The 24,964-nt window shown below is 40.8% G+C and overlaps 1 protein-coding gene across 2 annotated transcripts in view; it reads right to left on the bottom strand.

Annotated features, from left to right (window-relative positions):
- Positions 1–4,416: 4,416 nt before the first annotated feature.
- The window catches only part of srl (sarcalumenin), a 41,724-nt gene continuing 21,176 nt past the window's right edge, over positions 4,417–24,964 (bottom strand). The window contains exons 4-7 of one of the 2 annotated variants that reach the window (XM_067371486.1): positions 21,144–21,179; positions 7,398–7,514; positions 7,069–7,302; positions 4,417–6,134 (exon numbers count right to left, since the gene is read on the bottom strand). In XM_067371486.1, the coding sequence (XP_067227587.1) occupies positions 5,323–6,134; positions 7,069–7,302; positions 7,398–7,514; positions 21,144–21,179 (1,199 nt within the window). In that variant the 3' untranslated portion in view covers positions 4,417–5,322. The remainder of the gene's footprint in view (positions 6,135–7,068; positions 7,303–7,397; positions 7,515–21,143; positions 21,180–24,964) is intronic. The other variant, XM_067371495.1, reaches the window with a different exon arrangement.

The following is a 24,964-nucleotide window of genomic DNA, read 5'->3' as shown; positions in this document are numbered from 1 at the left end:
AAATTAATTTTTCCAGACATTCTTTCTTATAACAAAGCAACAATTTATACACAAAATTTTGCACTATATTGATATATGATGTTATAAAATCATGCCAGAATAAAAATAAATATATATACATTTATTACATTTTAACATATTTTTATCACAAATGAAATGGCTGAATTGGCTTTCGGACGGTTAAACCGAATGACTTTCGACACTTCAAAATCTTTAAAATACATTTATATGTAGCAAAATATAATTAAAACCTTTAGGATTCAATAAAAGAGATCTAGTTGTACTACCTTACATACTTTAAATGTCAGATCTTTATTTTTTATTATTATTAAGGCCTTTGAACAAAAAAAACTGACCTGTCATTGCCCCATATATATATATAAAAATAGAAAATAGACTTAATTTACCAAAATATCATTTGTTTTATTTTGATTATGGGGAGAAATGTCACCCAAATGTGAGAAATGTGAGATTCCCCCAATAAAATGTCTGTTTCTATCTTTCAGTTACTGAGATTCATTCACAATGATTGAAATCTTGAGAAACATCATTCCCTTTGAACATATTACACAGTCCCCCGTTACAGTGCACTTGCACACCTCCCTTTGAGTTGGAGTCACGACCGACCCCGAGCTGCTGCAATGCAGCTTCCAGACCTGTTCTCCAATCACATCTGAGTGCAAGGCAAACTTCAGTCTGCGATCTGAAATGTGTGTATGTGTGAGTGTGACTTCACACGCTTTCAGAGGCGGTCCTAATGTTGTGGGGGCTTCCCTTGCTCTGGGGGGAATATAGCACTGTCTGTTTTGAAATATGTGATCACTGGACTGTGTCCTCACACAGGCGCGCAGACCCCATTATCAACTCATTAAGATTAATAACGTTTGGCGAGGGGACGCTGGCTTCATTCTGTTATTGAATGTGATGGCCATATTGCACATTTGTTTTCGAACAGTGCTGCAAAATGATCTGTTACAGTATGTCTCTCTATTTAATGCATTAAACAGAATAACATAGATACAGGAATACAATGAGAAAATGTTCTTGGTCAAAATCGGTTCATTAAAATCAACATGAAAGGCATCATCAACCCAATTTATTTCAGAAATGTGACATATTTCAGAGTGAAACAGAATATTCATGCAGGATGGCACTTGATATTATCCATCAGGAATTGATGTGGTGCTGTAAAGTGTGTGTTTCATATCAAAATGAAGCTGAAAGTGAGTTGCAGTGGATATATTTTTATTCATTTGGTAGACGCTTTTTTCCAAAGCATTTTACAGCGCATTCAAGATCATCCTTCGCATTCCCTGGGAATCAAATCCATGACCTTGGCTACTACCATGTGCTACTGTTTGAGCTACAGGAATGATGCAGGATTGTGAAAAACTACTTCATTTTCAAATCTTCATTTATGCATTTGGTAGATGCTTTCAGCCAAAGTGATTTACATGCCATTCCCATGACCTTGCTAGCACCATTCTCTACTGTTTGAGCTACAGATATAGACATCTAAAGCTGTTGTTTTTGTTATTAGTGCCATATTAGTAACCTTCATTAAAGGATTAGTTCACATTTCCTGATAATTTACTCACCCCTATGTCATCTAAGATGTTCATGTCTTTCTTTCTTCGGTTGAAAAGAAATTAAAACATTCCAGGATTTTTATAGTGGACTACAGTTACCAAAGGGTTGAAGGTCCAAACTGCAGTGTCAGTGCAGCTTCAAATGGTTCTACACGATCCCAGACTAGGAATAAGTGTCTTATCTAGTGAAATGATAGGTCATTTTCTAAAAAAAATGCTTGTCTTACACTGCTCTGCGATGCACCACACATTACGTAATCATGTTCTAGAAATAAGCTCTTTTAACCAGGAACATGTTTTACCATGACTAATATTGATCTAACTTACTGCAGTGTGCAACAAGTATCTCATAGCAGCAGCCATGCGAACTCAGAGTAGCTTTATAACAACTTTCAACACACAAATGCATCTAATATGATAAAACAGCGCTGCTTTACACCACATACGCTTGACCGAAAAAGCAGAAGTGACAAATGTGGCATAATAAAAGTTTCACTGCTCGTGTAGCGCTCGTCTCTCATTCAGCTCGTTCAGCTCTAACATCACTCGCCCTGCTCTGCTTCATACTACATAAACATTAATAATCTCATCGATAAACATGATTTCTGACCGAGTCCTGTCCCGATTCTTTTCCACTGGCTGTAGACGTGAAAACAACACATCCCATGATTCCACAAAATCAAGGATAAGCTATTGAATAAGCGACCTCTAGTGGCAAAAATGTACATATTGTGGCTTTAACAGATCACATATTCACATATCCCTGTGATCTCCCAAATGAAGGTTAGTTTTAACGTAACCAATAGTTTAATGTTTAACAGTTTGCGAATGACTACATAATTGTATCATAATTTAGTTGCTTGGTTTTTGGTAACAAAGGGCCTACTTTGCATCAGCAACACTGACTCAATGACAAACAAGTCATTCATAAGAAGACAGCTGGTGGCACCTGTATTCATAGCAACTAGTTTCTAACTAATTAATCATTTGTTTGTTAATCATAAATATAGGGGGCTGCTGCTCAGTATAATAGTTTTCTAGAACATTTTTCACATTTAAATTGGTAAACTATTTAGCCTAGGCTGCTAAAATGAACACCAAAACTTAACATCTGTTCTGAACTCAACAAGTCTGGGCAAACTATTGAGTAAGCACCAGAGGCAGCATTTTTATGATGTCATCTTCTTACAAAGTATTTTACATTATTTTAAAACTACAAACATACAAAACACTAAAGTATTTTGATACAAAATACAAAGCCATTTTCATCAACCCTATCAAATACAATTTACAAAATACTATCTTTTCTTTTCGACTGAAGAAAGAAAGACATTAACATCTTGGATGACAAATTATTAATTAAATTATTTTAATTCTGAAGTGAACTAATCCTTTAACATTAACCATTACATGAATGTGTTCATTTATCAGTAATTTATTCTAGAAAGGCTGCATAACAACACTGTAAAACAATGTCTAAATTGCTATTTGGAGATTTTTTTAACAATATAAATTTCCTGACCTTCACAAACTAATGAGGTCTATAATGGACAGCTTGTTAGCATAGTTAAAGGCATCTTGCTGCAGGGGCTAACTAGAGACCATGCTAACTAGCCAAACACTGCCACTTGGCCAAAATGGTTATCAAATTTGGTGGGGAAAAACACCAGAAATGTTATAAACAGGGTTAATTTAGATACATAATTATAGAATCTCTCCACCGCATCGTGGTTGAAGTTTTAATCACAATGTCAGTCTTCTCAGCTTGTTCATTTTCAGCTGTTGTGTTTATGTGAACATAAACTGCCATAAACATAATGTTTGAACTCTTTTTAACATTTTATTCACTTTATGTTGCTAATAAGTGTTTGCACAATAATCTCCACCTCCATTACATGGGAGTGCCATTTCTGCTGTTTTTTTTTTGTTTGTTTGTTTTTTTTTTGCTTTCGTTCTCACGTTAATGTGATGCAATACCTCTTCACATTCTGTGCTCACTCTAGTGGACGACTACTGTAACTTCAACACATAATATGGACACTCACTCACGGCTAATAAGAAGTGTTGAAAAGACTGTACTTCAGTAGTTTTTAGATATTTGAGAACAGATTACATAATCTAAACAACATGTGAAGGGGCGTATGCCCATGAAAAAGTTGCTATGATGTTATGGTGGTTGGTGCAGGGCATTACTACGCATTTGCTGAGGTAAGTGTTTCACAAACGTTGCAGGAAGTATTGCGAGCTGTAGATTGACACTTAATGTACGTTGTTTTGCAAAATTTTGCGGGCGAATTACAGTCATTTAAATAGGAAGCGGGAAGTTTTGCGTGAGGGCGGAAAAGTCAAATCGGTCACTCAAATTCGCCGCGCTGACCAACAGAACTGCTTTAAAAGTGACTTATGTGTGAGCAGTGCTCCATAAATCGCTACACTATTGATGTAACATGACCGCACCTTTAGGGTCAAACTTATACATCACTTAGGCCTATTTCGCCCCCTCTGAAACAAACCACCTGTTAGAATAAAATAATGCTCATGGGATTGAGCAATGTACACATCCTCTGCATGTTTCATTGGGCTTGCTGCATTTATGACGACCTCCCACGATCTCCCACCTGTCTCAGAAAACAAGAAACAGCCAATGTGAACATCTTTCAGCACTTACCTTCGGTCAAGTCCCTGACAGTAGTGACACCAGGGTTCATCTCGTATCTATTTTTGGAGGTGGAAAAAATGACCTTGATATTTAACAGGGATAGTCCCATGTCTTTGAGAGGTCAGTGTCTATTAACCATTACAACCCAAAAAAAACAGACTGCTTGGTTAATAACACTTTATTGCAGTTGTGTCTCTCCCACAGAACTGCACTGTTGACTGCCATACATCATTCAAAAAAGCTTAAAGCTTATAAAAATGCAGCTTTCTGAGGTAATGTCTATCTAGATATCTAGATCAATGTGAATGTTTCCACACAAAACCCCAACCGTTACATAAGACCTGGCTATTAGTTGTGGAATTTTAAATAGATTGGTTTTTATTGTGGTATACAAAGTGGATAAGTGGAAATGTGAGAGAAACCAAACCCCTCTGTATCATTACATGCAATGTAAAAATGCTAGTAGCTTATCAATATCTCAGGAGAGAGAAACAATCATCCATGGTCACTAACCTATAAAAGGTGAGCAAATCAACCCAAAAGACAGTGAAAAAAATGCATGACCAGGGAACTGACTAAAATAATCAGAATGACAATTTTCTTGTTTCATCACTGTTGCTTTGTGGTTCACATTCAAGCAGCTGATACCCATTTTCAGTCTCAGGTTATTTTATTTTTGCTATTTTTTACATTTTTTTAAGTGTGTCAGCCATTTGCTTTTTTTCCATGAGTACACATTTTCCCTCCAAAACTGCAGACAGTTTATAAAAGTAGTGCGGAAAGAGAGGAGAGTTATTTTGGCGCGCTCTCCTCGCATTCACAAGAAACTCCGCCTCAAGACTTCACAAGAACCTCCCTCCACCCAATTCCCAGAGTCCCCTGCCCTCAAACGCCCCCACACACAACCTCTTCACGCAAAAAAAGTCCTGTGATATCCGTCTCCATTGACTCGAAACGGACCCGTGGCAGGAACAGGATTAGCTCCACTGCTCCTCCACAGTTTGTTCGCTCCACGTCCCTCCTTTCTTTCTCTCTTCCTCCTCCTCATTCTCCCTCCCGCCTGGTTTTCTTCTCTCAGTTTCGCCGGTAGCGGTTCTTGGGCTTTTCCCCGCAACCGGTGGCCTCACAGGAGGACAGGGTCGGGTTCTTGCCGGAGTTGATGCTGCCGAGCAGGGTAGGCAGTTCCTGGGTGATGGCACGCTCGATCTTCTCCAGCAGGCAACCACCAATGTAGGAGCACTGGGCGGACAGCTGCTTGAAGCTGCTCACCGGGTTGATCCCAAAGAAGTCGCGGTAAGCATCTCGGTTTGGCAGGTCGAACTTGCTGACATTGGTTTTGGCCAGGATTGACTTGAAAATGTAGAACTTGTCAGGATCGTCCACGATCTCCTTGAAGACCAGCTCGGGGTCGCTGAAGAAGCTCATCTTTTCCTTGAAGGTCTGCACATAGCGGTCCACCAGGAGTGCGTGAATGCGAACGCGGATGCCATGCTGGCGGATGAAGGCGATTTTGTTCTCCAGACGGTTCTCGATCACTTGGTTCAGGTCTTCCAGCAAGGATATTTCCTCGCGTTTGAAGAGCTCACGGCTGGTGTCCGGTGCGTAGTCATAGGGCCAGAAAGAGCTGACGTAAACACGCGGAGGTTCGGTTACGTTAATGAGGGGCGCCAGACTCCAGAACAGAGCACCGTAGACACGCATGAGGTCCTGAGTCGCCAAGCTGTCGGCCTTATTGAGAATGATACGGATCTGGGACTCCCGGCCTTTCAGCTGCCGGAAGAGCATCTCCAATTCGAGACCGACGTCCAGCTTGGTGGGATCGAAAACCACGAAAATGAGGTCCGCGCGATCAATAAACCACTGACACACGTCATTGAATGGGTAACCTTAAAGTGAAAGAAGAAATATTGAAAAATTAATTTTGATTCATAGATTAAAATGCTAAATATAGGGTATCTTTAGGGTTTTTAAAATCAAAATTTGTACAGGTTTTTAAGATTTGTACAAATAACAAAAACATTCATTGAGGACTTAAAGGGTTAGTTCACCCAAAATGAGAATTCTGTCATTAATTACACTCTCTCATGTCGTTCACCACCTATAAGACTTTTGTTCATCTTCGGAACACAAATGAAGATCATTTTAATGAAATCTGAGAGCTTTCTGTCCCCCCCATTGACAGCTACATAACTACCACTACAAAACTACAAAACTAATCCAGCTACAAAACTAATCCATATGAACTTAGCGGTTTAGTTCAAATTTTCTGAAGAGACTTGATCGCTTTATACGATGAACAGAATTTAGGCTTTTATTCACATATAAATATTCATCAACACACACGTCAGTTGTGGTAAACAAAAGCTCAAGCATGTTTTCTTGATGTGCAAGAACCAATGAGGTTCATTCTCGTGTTGCGCAGCACATTTGAGCTTCTGGAAGGTTTGTTCTCACAGTTCAAGCAGGTTCGGTTGAGGCTGAGCTTCTGCTTAACTGGACTAAACTGCTTGATTCATATGGTTTAGTTTTATGATCTCTTTATGAACTTTTTGAAGCCTCAAAATGGTTGTGTAGACTGTCAATGGAGGGACAGAAAGCTCTCAGATTTCATCAAAAAGATCTTAATTTGTGTTCCGAAGATGAACGGAAGTCTTACCGGTTTGGAACGACATGAGGGTGAGTAATTAATGACAGCAATTTCATTTTGGGGTGAACTAACCCTTTAATATATGTAAGAATTTTTATGACCTTACATTTGAGTTAAAGACCTGTAACCCTGAAATAACAAGAATCAATGGAGATGCTGGAGAAGACTCGTACCTCTCTCCTGCTGCTTGCGGTTTTCAATGATTCCAGGTGTGTCCACGAAAGTGACCCTCTCCAGGAGCTTGTGGGGCATCTCGATGCCAACCAGCTTCTCCAAAAAGTTCTGGCCAAACTTCTCCAGTGGGGAGAAGGAGCGAGAGCTGTCGGCAGCCATGACGATGCCCTCCACGGTGCGGATCTTCTCGCCATGCATGATGACGGTAAACTCTGAGGTAGTGGGCTCAGCACCTGGACCAATGCAAGATGATGTTGATGATGCAAATTTGTAATATAACAGTATATCGGCGAAAACCACTTGACATGAAGCACAGACAGTAGCTTACCTGTGTACAGCTGGTAAGGGGTGTCCTGAAGACCCAACAGGTAGTTGACCATGGAGGATTTGCCCACGCTCCAGGGTCCAAGGAACAGCACCATGGGTTTGGAGGTGATTTCTCCATCTGTTTGAGAGAGCGTTGGAGAACAATAGAGTTTAGAATAAAAAAAACAAATCTGAGACCAAAAGCAAGAACCACAATTCAAATTCTATCATGAATGAAAGCAAAAAGAAATCATAATAAGCATACACACTTAAGAATAAAGGTTCTTTATTGGCATTGATGATTCCATGAAGAACCTTTAACATCTATGGAACCTTTCAGTTGCAGAAAAGGTTCTTAAAGGATTAGTTCACTTCAGAATTTAATTTTTTGATAATTTGCTCACCCCCATGTCATCCAACATGTTTATGTCTTTCTTCAGTCGAAAAGAAATTAAGGTTTTTGATGAAAACATTCCAGGATTTTTCTCCATATAGTGGACTTCACCGGGGTACAACACGTTGAAGGTCCAAATTGCAGTTTCAGTGCAGCTTCAAAGGGCTCTACACAATCCCAGACAAGGAATAAGGGTCTTATCTAGCGAAGCAATCAGTTATTTTCAAAAAAAGAAAAAAGAAAAATGTATACACTTTTTAATGAGGTAATGCGTGACGTAGATGGAAGTACCACCGTATAGGGTGAAAAACTCCATCTCATTTTCTCCTCCAACTTAATTTGACTTAGTCTTTGCACGTTCACTTTGTAGAGACTGGATGTGTCCTTCCGCCAACGTCATGCGTGACATTTCCAACGTGACTATGTCATGCATGGTGCATCGCAGAGCTAGTTTTTGCAAGACGAGCATTTGTGGTTTAAAAGTTTAAATACATTTGCTAGATAAGACCCTTATTCCTTGTCTGGGATCATGTAGGGTCATGCAATTTTGATCTTCAACCCGTTGTACCCCAGTGAAGTCCACAATATGGAGAAAAATCCTGTAATGTTTTCCTCAAAAACCTTAGGTTCTTTTCATTTCGACTGAAGAAAGAAAGACATAAATATCTTGCATGACATGGGGTTGAGTAAATTATCAGGAAATTTTAATTCCGAAGTGAACTAATCTTTTAATAGATTTTTAACTTTTCACTGAAAGGTTCTTTGGGGAACCAAAAATCACTGTGAAAACCCCCTTTTGGAACCTTGGAACCTTAATTCATGTTGTAATTGGGTTTCATTTTCTTTCTTTTTTTCTTTCATTTTTGGATGTTTCTCTTTGACCTTACACCTCAGAAAGTAAACTACCATCACACGTGGGTGCACATTCGTGAAAAAGTCAGTGTGCATTGTGTACAGCAGAAACCACAAGCGTTAAGTCATGAATGCGCCATGCAGCATTGTTCAGTGCAAGTTAATCAAAATCATTAAGGACCCAAAAAAGTCTTTAAAATGCATGTGTGCTAAATCTATATGTAGGAATGTGTTTGTTGAACCCTGTACCTTTAATCAAAAACTTTCATATCTAGCAAGCTTTATAATGAATTTAATTTCTAAGATTTTCACTCAGAATCACAGAGTTGAGTCAGTCAACAACATATTAGACAGATTGTACTTCTTTCCCTCACTGGCTCATTTTCATTAGCATCAAATTAAACATGCCATCTACTCTGACTAATGTGTAAGGTTTTAATTTATTCCTGTGATCAAAGCTGAATTTTCAGCATCATTACTCCAGTCTTCAGTGTGACATGATCCTTCACAAATAATTCTAATATGATGGTTTGCTGCTCAAGAAAAAAAAAAAATATAATCAATGTTGAAAACAGTTGTGTTGCTTAATCAAGTAATTTTAAACTTGTATGTAAATGCAATTTCATTTTTGATGAAAAATACACAAAAAAAAACAAAACATTTGCATTATGCAAATCAGGTCTCATTAAATATGGAAATGCAAATTAATACTACACATTTACATGATAAAGAACATATGTTTTTGTGATCAGCAACATTGTTAATAGTTGCCAACAAAATATTTAATAAAATCAATGAACCTCAACTATGATCTATAAAATGAAAAGTCACTATCAGCATTATGAGTCAAACAGCAAAAACTGCCATATACAACAATCATACAAATAAATAAACATGATCAAATTAATGAAGTCTTGAGTTGAAAATGATGCTCAGGAACTTTTTTTCCCCCATCACTTTCATCTGTTTTCATCTTTTTTTCTAAGAAAATATCTAATGAATGCACATTTAAGAGCCCGAATGAAGGCCGTTTCACTCTTTTGTGAGGACAGAATAAGAGTTCTTTAGGAAGCAAAGCTAATTTCAGCTTAATTAATTGCAGAGTATGTCATTTCTATGAAGTACTCCAGAACAGTGAAAACACAATCACTCAAGGCCTCTCAACACTACAGTTAGTGCAGAGGTCAAGGAGCTGTAGGTTTGGGCCTAGTCATACTAAACAGATCTTGAGAGCCACCATCAAACCTTCAGACACAGTATGTGACTCTACGCTCTCAAAATGAAAGGTTCCCTTTCAGTCGGTCACGTTCGACGTACGTCAGTAGTGACCGACGAATTGGGATATCGCTTAGAGAGCCCTATCATCTTCGTGTAAACTAAAACAAGCCAATGGAATTGGCGTGCGATATTTGCATAATGCGCACCGCCCCCGACAGGTGTATATAAATAGGAAGCAGATGCAATCGCACTCTGTCTTTCGCTTCGGAGCCATTCACTGGTGTCCTATTTAGAAGACTCCTTTCTTCGTGTGTTTTTCTTACTAAAACACTGCCTCAGAAGAGGATCTGCAGCGAGCTTTGGTGCTGGTGAAGAGGGCACGTGCAGCGAGGTCGCGAGTGTCTGAGGAGCCGAGCTATAAGCTCTAAACTGCTGTTTTCACAGCAACACAAAAAAGAGTGTGTGTGAGGCAGCGATTTGGGCCGGTTCCTCGGTGTGTCAGGGAGTGGTGTACCTGACACATCGCGTCGCTCCCTGGGTGCTTCAGCACGAGTGAGTTGACTTCCCCTTCTAAAAGAGCTTTACAGACGAACCCTGACAGTATGTCATTTCGTCTGTGCGTTAATGGGTGCGGTCGTTCCCTGGTCCCTGCTGATGGGCACAATCGTTGCATCTCGTGTTTGGGCATTCTGCACGCTGAAGCAGCTTTTGTGGATGGTTCATGTTCCCATTGCGGGAACATGACTATCGCGATGCTGAGGTTGAGACTCTCCTTCCTGAAGTCTCAGGAAGCGGGGGTCCCCTCTCCTATGCCGCGTACGACCGTTTTTTCCGGCCCCGGGAACCGGAATGACGGTACAGCGCTGTATAGGAAGGGTGACCGGAGGATTACGGTCAGGGCTTCCCCGCCGAGCGGAAACGCTCCTCGGGCCCCTGCCGCCTCATCAGCACCGCAACCCATCGTGCCACCGTTGGTTTCCGCTGGGCCCTCTACGGACTGTCCAGCCGTTACCTTTGGTGTGCCGGCGGCGGATCGGATGTCGATCGCTGCATCGGAAGGTGAGCCTGAGTCCTCGGGGGAGGATTCGGACGCGCTGCCGCCCGGGACGGTAGCGTTGCCCGAGTCCGATCCCGAGCTTACGGCTGTGCTCTCCCGGGCCGCCTTGTGCGTCGGGCTTGAGTGGAACCCTCCACCCTGTCCCGGCCCATCTCGGTTGGACGATTGGTACTTGGCGGGGGGTCGCGCTGGTCAAATCCAGCGTCCCGCCCCAATGCCTTTCTTCCCGGGAGTACACGATGAGGTGACCAGGTCTTGGCAAGCTCCGCTTGGGGCTTGTACAGGGCCTGGTCCCTCGTCCGCCTTCACCTCCCTGGACGGTGGGCTAGCCAGGGGGTACGCGAAGATCCCGCCAGTCGAGCGGTCTGTTGCGACGCAGTTGTGTCCAACGGCCGCTGGCTGGCGCGGTGAGCCGCGTCTCCCGTCCCAGGCCTGTGAATTCTCAGCCGGTCTGACTGAGAAAGCTTACAGTGCCTGTGGGCAGGCTGCCTCTGCCCTGCACGCGGTGGCCCTTTTGCAGGTCTATCAGGCAAAAGCGCTGTCGCAGATGCCCCAGGAAGGTCCTGACCAACAGCTGCTTGGGGAGCTGCGCGCTGCCACTGACCTTGCCCTCCGGGCAACGAAGGTGACAGCGCGTTCTGTTGGCCAGGCGATGTCTACTCTGGTAGCCCAGCAACGCCACCTCTGGCTGACCTTGGCAGACATGAGGGAGACCGACAAACATCGGTTCCTGGATTCCCCCGTGTCTCCGGTCGGCCTTTTCGGCGACGCGGTGGAGAGCTGTGCCCAACAGTCCTCCGCTGCACAGAAGCAGGCTGAGGCTATCAGACATGTCATGCCACGGCGGTCCGCTGCTGCCTCCACCCAGCCGCCCGTGGCTCAGCCTCAGCCCGCTCGTCGCCGAGGGCGCCCGCCTGCGTCTTCCTCCGCCCCTGCTAAGTTGGCAAAGCAGCAGCCTACACCAGCCAAACAGCAGGGTGCCGGGCGCGGACGTGGTGCCCAGCCCGTCTCTGCCAGCCAGGTGGCAAGCGGTCAGGGAAAACTCGGCCCTGAGACGGGCGACCTGGAGCGGAAGGTTCCTGCCCTTTGGGAGAGTATTTCATCTGCTCTCCCACCCCCGGAGGAGGGCCGGGGGGGATTTTGTGGCGGCTGTCCATCTACCGCCGCTGGCTCTCCGGAGTCCAGCGGTACCCACTTTGCCACAAGAGGAGCAGTTTCCTCAAACTCCAGGTCACAACAGGGGGTGTCTGCCAGTGTGCCAGGCTCCGCCTCGCTGCTGTCAGCTCCCTCCCCATTCGCCAGCAGGTGGCAGTGTGATGGTGCAGACCGCGTCCCGTGCGCGGTCTCCCATGCACACTGCTGCCTCGCAGAGTCTGACCCCACTCCGGGCCGCCCCCAAGCCGTCCGGGTCGGGTCCCTCTCTGCCTTGCTGCCCCACCCCCGGTGCGTCTGTGGTGCCTTTGGTCCTGCTGGCTCAGTGTCTGGAAGCGTGGAGCACGCTCCCCAGCCTGTCCAGTTGGCTCATTCGTACTATCAGACTCGGCTATGCGATTCAGTTCGCCCGGCGTCCCCCGGTCTTCAGGGCTGTCCACTTCACTCGGGTGTCGTTGGACAGTGCTCCTGTTCTCCGGGTGGAGATTGCTGTCCTCCTGGCGAAGGGTACAATCAAGCCGGTCCCTCCAGCCGATATGAAGTCGGGGTTTTACAGCCCCTACTTCATTGTACCGTAAAAGGGCGGTGGGCTACGGCCAGTCCTGGACCGTCCCCAGGATTGGTTTGCAGCAATAGACCTGAAGGACGCATACTTTCATGTCTCGATTCTGCCTCGACGCAGACCCTTCCTAGGTCGGTCTGCGTTCGAGGGTCGGGCATGTCAGTACAAAGTCTTACCCGACGTGGTTGTAGCTCCCAACCGGTTGGGTCTTCAGGTCAACTGGGACAAGAGCAAACTCGCCCCCGGGTAGAGGATCTCTTGTTTCGGTCTCGAGCTAGACTCGGTCGCACGGACTGCGCGTCTCACCGAGGTGCGCGTCCAGTCGGTGTTGAACTGCCTGAGCTCGCTCAAGTGCAGGACAGCGGCTCCACTGAAAGATTTTCAGAGGCTCCTGGGGCATATGGCATCTGCAGCCGCGGTAACGCCGCTCGGATTGCTTCATATGAGACCGCTTCAACACTGGCTCCGCGGCCGGGTCCCGAGATGGGCGTGGCAGTGCGGCACGCTCCGTGTCCCCGTGACACCGAGCTGCCGTCGCACCCTTATCCGGTGGTTGGACCCTTCGTTCCTGTGGGCCGGAGTACCCCTCGAACGAGTGTCCAGGCACGCTGTGGTCTCCACAGATGTCTCTGCCACGGGATGGGGGGCCACGTACAATGGGCATGCAGTGACAGGTCTTTGGACGGGGCCTCAGCTGCATTGGCATACCAATTGCCTCGAGTTGCTAGCGGTTCGTCTTGCGCTGGCCCGCTTCAAGGAGCTGTTGTCAGGCAAGCACGTTCTAGTCCGCTCACTAAGCATTGCGGCCGTTGCGTACACCTACCGTCAAGGTGGTCTACGCTTCCGTCGCATGTTGCAACTCGCCCGCCATCTCTTGTTGTGGAGTCAGAAGGATCTGAGGTCCCTTCGGGCCACTCGTGTCTCAGGTGTGCTCAACCGTGCAGCCGACGAGCTGTCACGGCAGCATCTACTTGCGGGCGAGTGGCGGCTCCACCCCAGGCGGTCCAGCTGATTTGGCAGCGGTTCGGCGAGGCCCAGGTAGTCCTGTTTGCCTCCCCGGAAACTGCCCTCCGCCAGTGGTTTTATTCCCTGACCGGCGGCACGCTCGGCACGGATGCCCTGGCACACAGCTGGCCCCCGGGTCTGCGCAAACATGCGCTTCCCCCAGTGAGCCTTCTCGCACTATTCATGTGCAAGGTCAGGGAGGACGGGGAGCAGGTTCTGTTAGTGGCTCCGTACTGGCCCACTCGGACCTGGTTCTCAGACCTCATTCTCCTCGTGACAGCACCTCCCTGGCCGATTCCTCTGAGGAAGGACACCCTGACTCAGAGACGGGGCACCCTGTGGCACCCGCCTCCCGATCTGTGGAACCTCCACGTGTGGTCCCTGGACGGGATGCGGAGGTTCTGAGTGATCTCCCGCAAGCGGTCGTAGACACCATCACTTCCGCTAGAGCTCCTTCTACTAGGAATCTCTACGCGCTGAAGTGGAACCTGTTCGTCGAATGGTGCGCCTCTCGCCGAGAGGACCCCCGATCATGTTCGGTCGGATCCGTGCTTTCCTTTCTGCAAGATGGGTTGGAGCGAAGGCTGTCTCCCTCCACCCTCAAGGTCTATGTTGCCGCCATTGCCGCACATCACCATGCAGTTGAGGGTAAGTCCCTGGGGAAACACGATCTGATCGTCAGATTCCTGAGGGGGGCCAGGAGACTGAACCCTCCTCGCCCTTCCTCCGTACCCTCTTGGGATTTGACCCTGGTTCTCACAGCTCTCCGGGGTCATCCCTTTGAACCTTTGCAATCAGTCGACCTGAAACTAATGTCTCTTAAGACGGTTCTTCTGGTTGCATTGGCTTCCCTGAAGAGGGTAGGGGATCTGCATGCATTTTCGGTCGACGAAACGTGCCTAGAATTCGGGCCCGGTGCTTCTCACGTCATCCTGAGACCCCGGCCTGGATACGTGCCCAAGGTTCCTACCACTCCCTTCAGAGATCAGGTAGTGAACCTGCAAGCGCTGCCCTCGGAGGAGGCAGACCCAGCCCTAGCTTTGCTCTGTCCCGTCCGCGCTCTGCGCGTTTACGTGGACAGAACGCGAAGCTTCAGGACCTCAGATCAGCTCTTCATCTGTTACGGAGGCCAGCAGAAGGGAAAGGCTGTCTCCAAGCAGAGGATGGCCCACTGGATAGTGGATGCCATCGCCTTGGCGTACGAATCCCAGGGCGTGCCTTGCCCGCTCGGGTTGAGAGCCCACTCCACCAGAGGGGTGGCCTCTTCCTGGGCGCTGGCTCATGGCGCCTCGCTGACAGATATCTGTAGAGCTGCGGGCTGGGCGACACCAAACACGTTCGCTAGGTTTTATAGCCTACGTGTAGAGCCGGTATCCTCGCGTGTACTCGCATCCACTAGTCGGTAGACGTGTTGTACCCACTCTAAGTGTCGGCTTGCAATGCCATTCCCGCCTCTGGCCGGATACGTGCATACTTTCACTCCAGTCGCGTTCCCCGCTTGGCGAACCCTGTCGAGTTCCTCCGCCTCCCCCTTCGGCTCGGACATTGCGGAGGGTCTGATGCCAGGCCTACATCCGTCGCTGACGCTGTCTGTTGGCTGGGGCCCATATGTCGTGACCCCTCTACGTGAGCGGTCCCATATGTGTATTTTCCACGGTTTAAAACTCCCTACGGGCCGAGTCCGTGTCTTTCCCTTAGCAGAGCCAGCTCTGCTGTCACCTGTCAGATGAGTCTCCCCCTAACCAGGTGGAGCCATCCCAGGGACTCCATATGCGTACTGCCCCCCGGGCCAGTCCATATGTGTATTCCCACGTAAACTCCTCCCCCATTGGGTAGGTAGTGGTCTCCGCAGCGTCCCTTCGGGTTCGCTTTCCCCAGTGTGTCTAGTTTACTTAGTGGGTAGTGGTTAGACAGCAGTAGACTCTCTCGGTGTAAGCTCGCCCCCTTCACCGCCAGCCGGTGCTATGGGCGGCTGAGCTTGTGCTGGGCACTGGAAGGGGTTTCGTAACTGTGGCGCTTTAGTTGGGATCCCAATTCGTCGGTCACTACTGACGTACGTCGAACGTGACCGACTGAAAGGGAACGTCTCGGTTACGTATGTAACCCTCGTTCCCTGAAGGAGGGAACGGAGACGTACGTCCCGTCGCCACAGTTTCTGTACCCTCGCTGTAGTGCGGACACCAGTTGTCTCCTCAGCGAAAAACAGAGTGCGATTGCATCTGCTTCCTATTTATATACACCTGTCGGGGGCGGTGCGCATTATGCAAATATCGCACGCCAATTCCATTGGCTTGTTTTAGTTTACACGAAGATGATAGGGCTCTCTAAGCGATATCCCAATTCGTCGGTCACTACTGACGTACGTCTCCGTTCCCTCCTTCAGGGAACGAGGGTTACATACGTAACCGAGACGTTCTTTATCGGAATCCACGGTTCCAAGAAGAACCTTTAACATCCATAAAGCCTTTCCACTGCACTGGGAAAAGGGTTCTTTAGATTGTTTAAATGTTCTTCACACTAAGAAAAGATGGTTCTTTAAGAACTGTTCACTGAAAGGTTGGTTGGGGTACCCAAAATGCTCCTTCTATGGCATCACTGCCAAAAACCTTTCAGATCTTTTAATTTTAAGACTGTGGGATCTTTATTGAAGTCAATTTTAATTCACTGATACATATATATTTAATCTGACGCAAATAAAATCATGAGTTGCAGAAGTACAGACTGTTCAGAAGGTACTGTCTTTAGGTCTTGTCTAATTTGCACAACTTGTTTTGTGGCATTTTCGTCCTCTAGTATATGTAATTTCAGTGTTTTGTTGGCTGATTTATTAACAGCCAGATACACAACAGTACAGCATTAAACCGGTTCCCCACTGGATCATTTTCAGTAGCGTCAGATTACACATTGTCTCTACTATTCAAAAGTTTTGGGGTCAGTAAGATTTTTTTGAAAGAAGTCTCTTATGCTCGCATTTATTTGATCAAAATAGACTGATAACAGTAATAGTGTGAAATATTATTACAATGTAAAATAGCTGTTCTCTATTGTAATATATTTTAAAATGTAATTAATTTATGTGATGGTAAAGCTGAATTTTCAGCATCATTACTCCAGTCTTCAGAGTCACATGATCCTTCAGAAATCACTCTAATATGATGATTTGATGCTCAAGAAACATTTCTAATTATTATCAGTGCTGAAAACAGTTGCTTTGCTGCTTCATATTTTTGTGCAAACATTTTTTTTCGGCATTCTTTGATGAATAGGAAGTTCACAAGAGCAACATTTATTTGAAATAAAAATCTTTTGTAACATTAGTTGTAACCCATGGAAGCTTGTTTTTGCCATGAAATAATAATAATAAAAAAAGATAATTGCGACTTTTTTTTCAGAATTGCAAGTTATAAAGTCAGAATTGCGAGATAAAAAGTCAAAATTGCAAGATATAAAATTAATTTTGAGATATAAAGTTAGAATTGTGAGTTATTCCCCCCGTTACACAGACAAAGTTAAAGCTAGTCCTAGACTAAAATGTATGTTGAGCTGTTTTAACTGAAAACAACATGCCCTGACATATCTTAAAATGTGTCAGAGCCATTGATTTGTCTAAAGATGCACACCAGTAATGTTTTTTTTCTAAGGCAAAACTTAATTTCCCTAATTGAACTAGACTTAATCCTGGCTTAATCTAAGCCCTGTCTGTGAAACCAGACCATAAAGTCAGAATTCTGTGAAAAAAAAGTCAAATTTATAAACAGCAATTGCTAGTTTATATCACACAATTCTGACTTTATAAGATGCAATTGTTTATATTTCGCAATTCTATGAACTCACAATTGCGTGACAATTCTGAGAAAAAGTCAGAATTGGAACTTTATATCACACAATTCTGACTTTATATCTCTCAATTCTGACTTTATATCTCTCAATTCTGACTTTATAACTCACAATTCTGACTTTATATCATGCAATTCTGACTTTATATCTCTCAATTCTGACTTTATAACTCACAATTCTGACTTTATATCTCTCAATTCTGACTTTATATCTCTCAATTCTGGCTTTATAACTCACAATTCTGACTTTATATCATGCAATTCTGACTTTATATCTCTCAATTCTGACTTTATAACTCACAATTCTGACTTTATATCATGCAATTCTGACTTTATAACTCACAATTCTGACTTTATATCTCTCAATTCTGACTTTATAACTCACAATTCTGACTTTATATCTCTCAATTCTGACTTTATAACTCACAATTCTGACTTTATATCTCTCAATTCTGACTTTATAACTCACAATTCTGACTTTATATCTCTCAATTCTGACTTTATAACTCACAATTCTGACTTTATATCTCTCAATTCTGACTTTATAACTCACAATTCTGACTTTATATCTCTCAATTCTGACTTTATAACTCACAATTCTGACTTTATATCTCTCAATTCTGACTTTATATCTCTCAATTCTGACTTTATAACTCACAATTCTGACTTTATATCATGCAATTCTGACTTTATAACTCACAATTCTGACTTTATATCTCTCAATTCTGACTTTATATCTCTCAATTCTGACTTTATAACTCACAATTCTGACTTTATATCATGCAATTCTGACTTTATAACTCACAATTCTGACTTTATATCATGCAGTTCTGACTTTATAACTCACAATTCTGACTTTATATCTCTCAATTCTGACTTTATAACTCACAATTCTGACTTTATATCATGCAATTCTGACTTTATAACTCACAATTCTGACTTTATAACTCACAATTCTGACTTTATATCATGCAATTCTGACTTTATAACTCACAATTCTGACTTTATATCATGCAGTTCTGACTTTATAACTCACAATTCTGACTTTATATCTCTCAATTCTGACTTTATAACTCACAATTCTGACTTTATATCTCTCAATTCTGACTTTATATCTCTCAATTCTGACTTTATAACTCACAATTCTGACTTTATATCATGCAATTCTGACTTTATAACTCACAATTCTGACTTTATATCATGCAGTTCTGACTTTATAACTCACAATTCTGACTTTATATCTCTCAATTCTGACTTTATAACTCACAATTCTGACTTTATATCTCTCAATTCTGACTTTATATCTCTCAATTCTGACTTTATAACTCACAATTCTGACTTTATATCATGCAATTCTGACTTTATAACTCACAATTCTGACTTTATATCATGCAGTTCTGACTTTATAACTCACAATTCTGACTTTATATCTCTCAATTCTGACTTTATAACTCACAATTCTGACTTTATATCATGCAATTCTGACTTTATAACTCACAATTCTGACTTTATATCATGCAGTTCTGACTATAACTCAATTCTTACTTTATATCATGCAATTCTGACTTTATAACTCACAATTCTGACTTTATAACTCACAATTCTGACTTTATATCATGCAATTCTGACTTTATAACTCAATTCTTACTTTATACTATGCAATTCTGACTTTATATCTCAATTCTGACTTTATAACTCAATTCTGACTTTATAACTCACAATTCTGACTTTATATCTCACAATTCTGACTTTATAACTCACAATTCTGACTTTATAACTCACAATTCTGACTTTATAACTCACAATTCTGACTTTATATCATGCAATTCTGACTTTATAACTCACAATTCTGACTTTATATAATGCAATTCTGACTTTATAACTCACAATTCTGACTTTATATCATGCAATTCTGACTTTATATCTCAATTCTGACTTTATAACTCACAATTCTGACTTTATATAATGCAATTCTGACTTTATATCTCGCAATTCTGACTTTATATCTCGCAATTCTGACTTTATAACTCACAATTCTGACTTTATAACTCACAATTCTGACTTTATCATGCAATTCTGACTTTATAACTCACAATTCTGACTTTATATAATGCAATTCTGACTTTATGTCTCTCAATTCTGACTTTATAACTCACAATTCTGACTTTATCATGCAATTCTGACTTTATAACTCACAATTCTGACTTTATATCATGCAATTCTGACTTTATAACTCACAATTCTGACTTTATATCATGCAATTCTGACTTTATAACTCACAATTCTGACTTTATATCATGCAATTCTGACTTTATAACTCACAGTTCTGACTTTATATCTCGCAATTCTGACTTTATAACTCAATTCTGACTTTATAACTCAATTCTGACTTTATATCTCTCAATTCTGACTTTATATCTCGCAATTCTGACTTTATATCTCGCAATTCTGACTTTATAACTCACAATTCTGACTTTATAACTCACAATTCTGACTTTATAACTCACAATTCTGACTTTATCATGCAATTCTGACTTTATAACTCACAATTCTGACTTTATATAATGCAATTCTGACTTTATAACTCACAATTCTGACTTTATATAATGCAATTCTGACTTTATGTCTCTCAATTCTGACTTTATAACTCACAATTCTGACTTTATATCATGCAATTCTGACTTTATAACTCACAATTCTGACTTTATATCATGCAATTCTGACTTTATAACTCACAATTCTGACTTTATATCATGCAATTCTGACTTTATAACTCAATTGAGAGATTGTGAGATTAAAAAGTCGCAATTACCTTTATTTATTTAGTGGTGGAAACAAGCTTCCATAGTAACCTAGTGTCAGACTAAAATACATGTTTGAGCTGTTTTAACTGAAAGCAGCTTGCACTGACATGTTTTAAAATATGTCAGTGCCCTTGTTTTGTCTAAAGATGCACACCAGTAGTGTGTTTTCTAAGGCATGTTTATAAAAGCTACTTAAATGTCCTAATTGAACTAAGGCCTAATCTTAGCTTAATCTAAGCCCTGTCTGTGAAACCAGGCCTAAATGTCGTTACTGTCACTTTTGATCAATTTCATGTACCCTTGCTGAATAAAAGTATTAATTTCTTTCAAAAAAAAATCGTACTGACACCAAACTTTAGAATAGTACTATACATTTGTAACAGATACATCAAAATTAGCTTGTCAAGCACTGTTTATTGCACACACCAATCCACAGAACAATGCTATAAAGTAAAAACCTGTGTAACCCATGTTGCTATTTTGATATTAAATCAGAAAATTATTCTCATAAAATCCTCATGAACGAAGACTTTGATTAGTGTGGAGAATTAATTCAATTAGACGATTTGATTAGTCAGATGAAGAAATGTTTAGCTGAACCAAATCTAGGCTTTCACCCAAATCTGCTGGTTGAACTTTTGCATGTGCCATTGGATGATTTGAAAGACTAAGTTAGTTTTTTATTCTCCCAAAAAAACAAAAAAAACATTAAAGTCTGAATGTCGACTTAGCAGCGCTACACACTGACTGACATATAACGGCACTTTGTAATTAGTGCTCATTGAGTGCTGATGGTAATTGGGCAGATGAGCGTGAGCTGGCATTACACTGCAGGGGATCAGAGACGCAGGCAGTGCCATGCAGTGAAGCGCCCCGTCATATACCCACCTGTGGCAGAATCCCCCAGTGTGCGTCCAGGATAGGCTGTTTAGTGACGGGTGATGTCGGGGGAGGACAGGAAGAGACAGGCGCAGTGAAAAGGATGAAAATGACAAGTGTGAGGAAAAGTGCAGGCAGAGGACGAAGAGAAACAGAAAGAGAGAGGACGTGAAGGGGTCAAAGAAAGAGGTTATGAAGGAGGACAGAAAGTGACACTTTTCCAGGAGACGATGATGTGCTGATGAGCTGAAATTTGTGTAGGTGAGGTTTGATGGGTGTCCAGATACAATGATTTCTAGAAGAGATGGTCCTGAACACACATGGCAACAAATTCTTCTTATGAATGAATGAATAAATACTATGTTTTGTGTAAAACAAGATTTTTTTTTTTTAATGTAAATGGTATATTTCACAAAACCTTCCTAAAAATTAATAAATACATTGTTTTGTGTACAACAAGACAGAAATTATATTAAAATATAATATATAAATGGGTGAAGCTTACAAAACCTTTCTAAAAATAAATAAATATATTTTGTGTAAAACAAGACAAAAATATATTAAAATGTAATATATAAATGGGTGAATCTCACAAAACATTTCTAAAAATAAATACATTATGTTTTGTGTAAAACAAGACAAAAATATATTAAAATGTATTAAAAATATATTTAAATGGGTGAATTATAAAAAAAAACTTTCTAATATATATATATATATATATATATATATATATATATATATATATATATATATATATATATATATATATATATATATTGTGTACAACAAGACAAAAATTATATTAAAATATAATATATAAATGGGTGAATCTCACAAAACATTTCTAAAAATAAATACATTATGTTTTGTGTAAAACAAGACAAAAATATATTAAAATGTATTAAAAATATATTTAAATGGGTGAATTATAAAAAAAACTTTCTAATATATATATATATATATATATATATATATATATATATATATATATATATATTGTGTACAACAAGACAAAAATTATATTATATTAAAATATAATATATAAATAGGTGAATCTCACAAAACTGTCTTATAAATAAATAAACAAAATTAAGAACATGAGTAAATAAAGTAAATGGGTACAGTACATAAAAATGCTATATTTTTGTTTAATTTAAATAGTGAACCTCACAAAATCTATCAAGAAAAGGTTGAGATAATATTTCACCCTAAAAATGAATATTTTACATTTATTACTATAGTGCAAAAAATAATTTCATTATTATGTGAAAAATTACATATAGGCCTACATTATACATTTATACAAGGTATAGCTTTTGTATTAGTGTTTTACAGTAATGAGAATTAGTTTTTTTTTTTTTTTCGTCAGATATAAGCTTCATTTTCTTTATGCAAAATATAATACATTTTATTAATTTGATTTTTTTGGTGGAATAAGATCTGCATATTTTCTGCATACGATTAAACCCAATACATTTTTTTTTAACAAAATAAATAAAAATTCAAGATTTCTGCTTGTAAAAAGCTAAATAAATAACATTTAATATACCTTACTACATGTATTGTTATACAACAGTCTAAAAAGCTTAAAACAATCTCTAAAAGCGTAAAATATCACAGTTTTAGTAACAAAGTTCATTTACAGTTACACTAACAAATTCCTGTCCCCAGAGCTGCACGTATCCCTATTGCACTAATGTTGATGTGATGATTTACGACACATTATCTTTCTGTGATCCCCACCAGCAGTGGCCCTCTGATGATATTTGGATAGCTTGTTTCAGCTTCCTTCTACTTCCTCACAAGTGTAAAGCCAGTCTTGCATTATTGTGGTGAGTGTAGGGGTTAAATACCATGCTGAGCCACAAGGGGGCAAGCTCGATCCCAGTGTTCAGTCAGAGGTTAGCAGGACACTCACTCGGCACCATGAAAGTCACCCTTCAGACAGAGGACATGACCCACCTACACTGCGCTTTACTATCATAACTGGCCACTGTTCAATGTCAAACTACTTTAAGTGTCTCTTCTGGTCAATGAGCTAAAAAAAAAAAAAAATCCTTTTAACAAAATGAAACGTATGTACACCTAATAGTATGCAAAATAATGCTTTTGTATTGTGTGTTTATACATTAAAATGTTTAAATAAGCAAATCATGCATAATTCATATATTTATTACATATGCATACATAGGCAAATTATGAATAATATGTCATTATTGGACTTTTAAAATGTTTTTACCAACAAAAAACAATGTTGTGTATTGTAAAAAAAAAAAAAAACTTAAATAATAATTAGATTGGAAAACTAATAGTAATATTAAGCAAAATCCAAAATTAAAGGTCTAAAAATTGTCTTTTATTTGGTGAAAATGATACACTAAAAATGCTGGGTTAAAAACAACCCAAGTTGGTTTGAAATTGGACAAACCCCGTGATTGGGTTGTTTTAACCCAGTGGTTGGGTTAAATGTTTGCCCAAACTGCTGGCCGTGTTATTTAACTCAACTATTGTTTAAAATGACTATGGCTGGTTTAAAATGAACCCCAAATATGTTGGAAATTAAAAATCAGACACATAATTACCAGAGGCAACAATAATAATCAAAAGGTGAACATTTATTAATAAACAATTTAATAAATGTTTATTGTTTAATTATTATTTATTAAACTTATTAATAAATGTTAATTTCCAACATATGTTGGGTTCATTTTAAAGGATTAGTTCACATCAAATTAAAATTTTCCTGATAATTTACTCACCCCCATGTCATCTAAGATGTTCATGTCTTTCTTTCTTTAATTTCTTGAAAATAAATTATGTTTTTTGATGAAAACATTCCAGGATTATTCTCCTTTTTTTATACATTTTAACCATAAATGATCATCTTGAACTGGCTCTCTTCTTCTTCTTCTCTATTTGAATTTCAGCAGTGTAGACACTGCTAATTGTATTACTGCCCTCCACAGGTCAAAGATTGAATTAAATTGTCATGTACAATATGCTAGTGCAAGTATATAACAATTAGTTCAAACTTTGACCTGTGGAGGGCAGTAAAACACTTAGCAGGAAACTGTAATTTTGACCTTCAACCGTTTGGTGCCCATTGAAGTCCACTATAAGGAGAAAAATCCTGGAATGTTTACATCAAAAACTTTAATTTCTTTTTGACTGAAGAAAGAAAGACATGAACATCTTGGATGACATGGGGGTGAGTAAATTATCAGGAAATTTTAATTTGAAAGTGAACTAATCCAATAAGCAAGCAATACAGTCAATTTTAAACAATTATTGGATTAAATAAAACTACCCAGCAGGTTGGGCAAACATTTAACCCAACCACTGGGTTAAAACAACCCAATTTTTTCCATTTTCAACCCAATGTGGGTTGTTTTTAACTCAGCATTTTTTAGAGTGTACATTTAAAATCTAATTTTGTCACTTATCATTCAGGATATATTGTCATACTGCTGTATTTTTAAAGTTTGAAGTTCAAAATATTGCTGAAAGTCAAAAGTTCAATCATCCAAAAACAATTTATGTCTGCAGAACCTCCTCTTTATAAGGTATTGCTGTATAAATAATTAAAAACAGAGGAAAACTGCACAGTGGATATTTCATGTGTATTCATGAGACATTTGTACAGACTCGAGCACATGAAGGGCTTATATAAAGCGAGGGCTGTTGAGAAACTCCTGATTACTTTCAGATGGGGCCTTCGTTCCTCAAGCAGAAATAAGAAAGCCTTGTGTTTTCTATTTTAACTCTCTCTCTCTCTTTCTTTCTTCCACTGTTTCTGGCCCCCCTCGACCGCGTCTGGATGTGCACCA

Source organism: Chanodichthys erythropterus, chromosome 3, assembly GCF_024489055.1.
Source record: "Chanodichthys erythropterus isolate Z2021 chromosome 3, ASM2448905v1, whole genome shotgun sequence".
Classification (NCBI taxonomy): domain Eukaryota; kingdom Metazoa; phylum Chordata; class Actinopteri; order Cypriniformes; family Xenocyprididae; genus Chanodichthys; species Chanodichthys erythropterus.
This window is presented reverse-complemented; position numbering and strand designations above follow the sequence as displayed.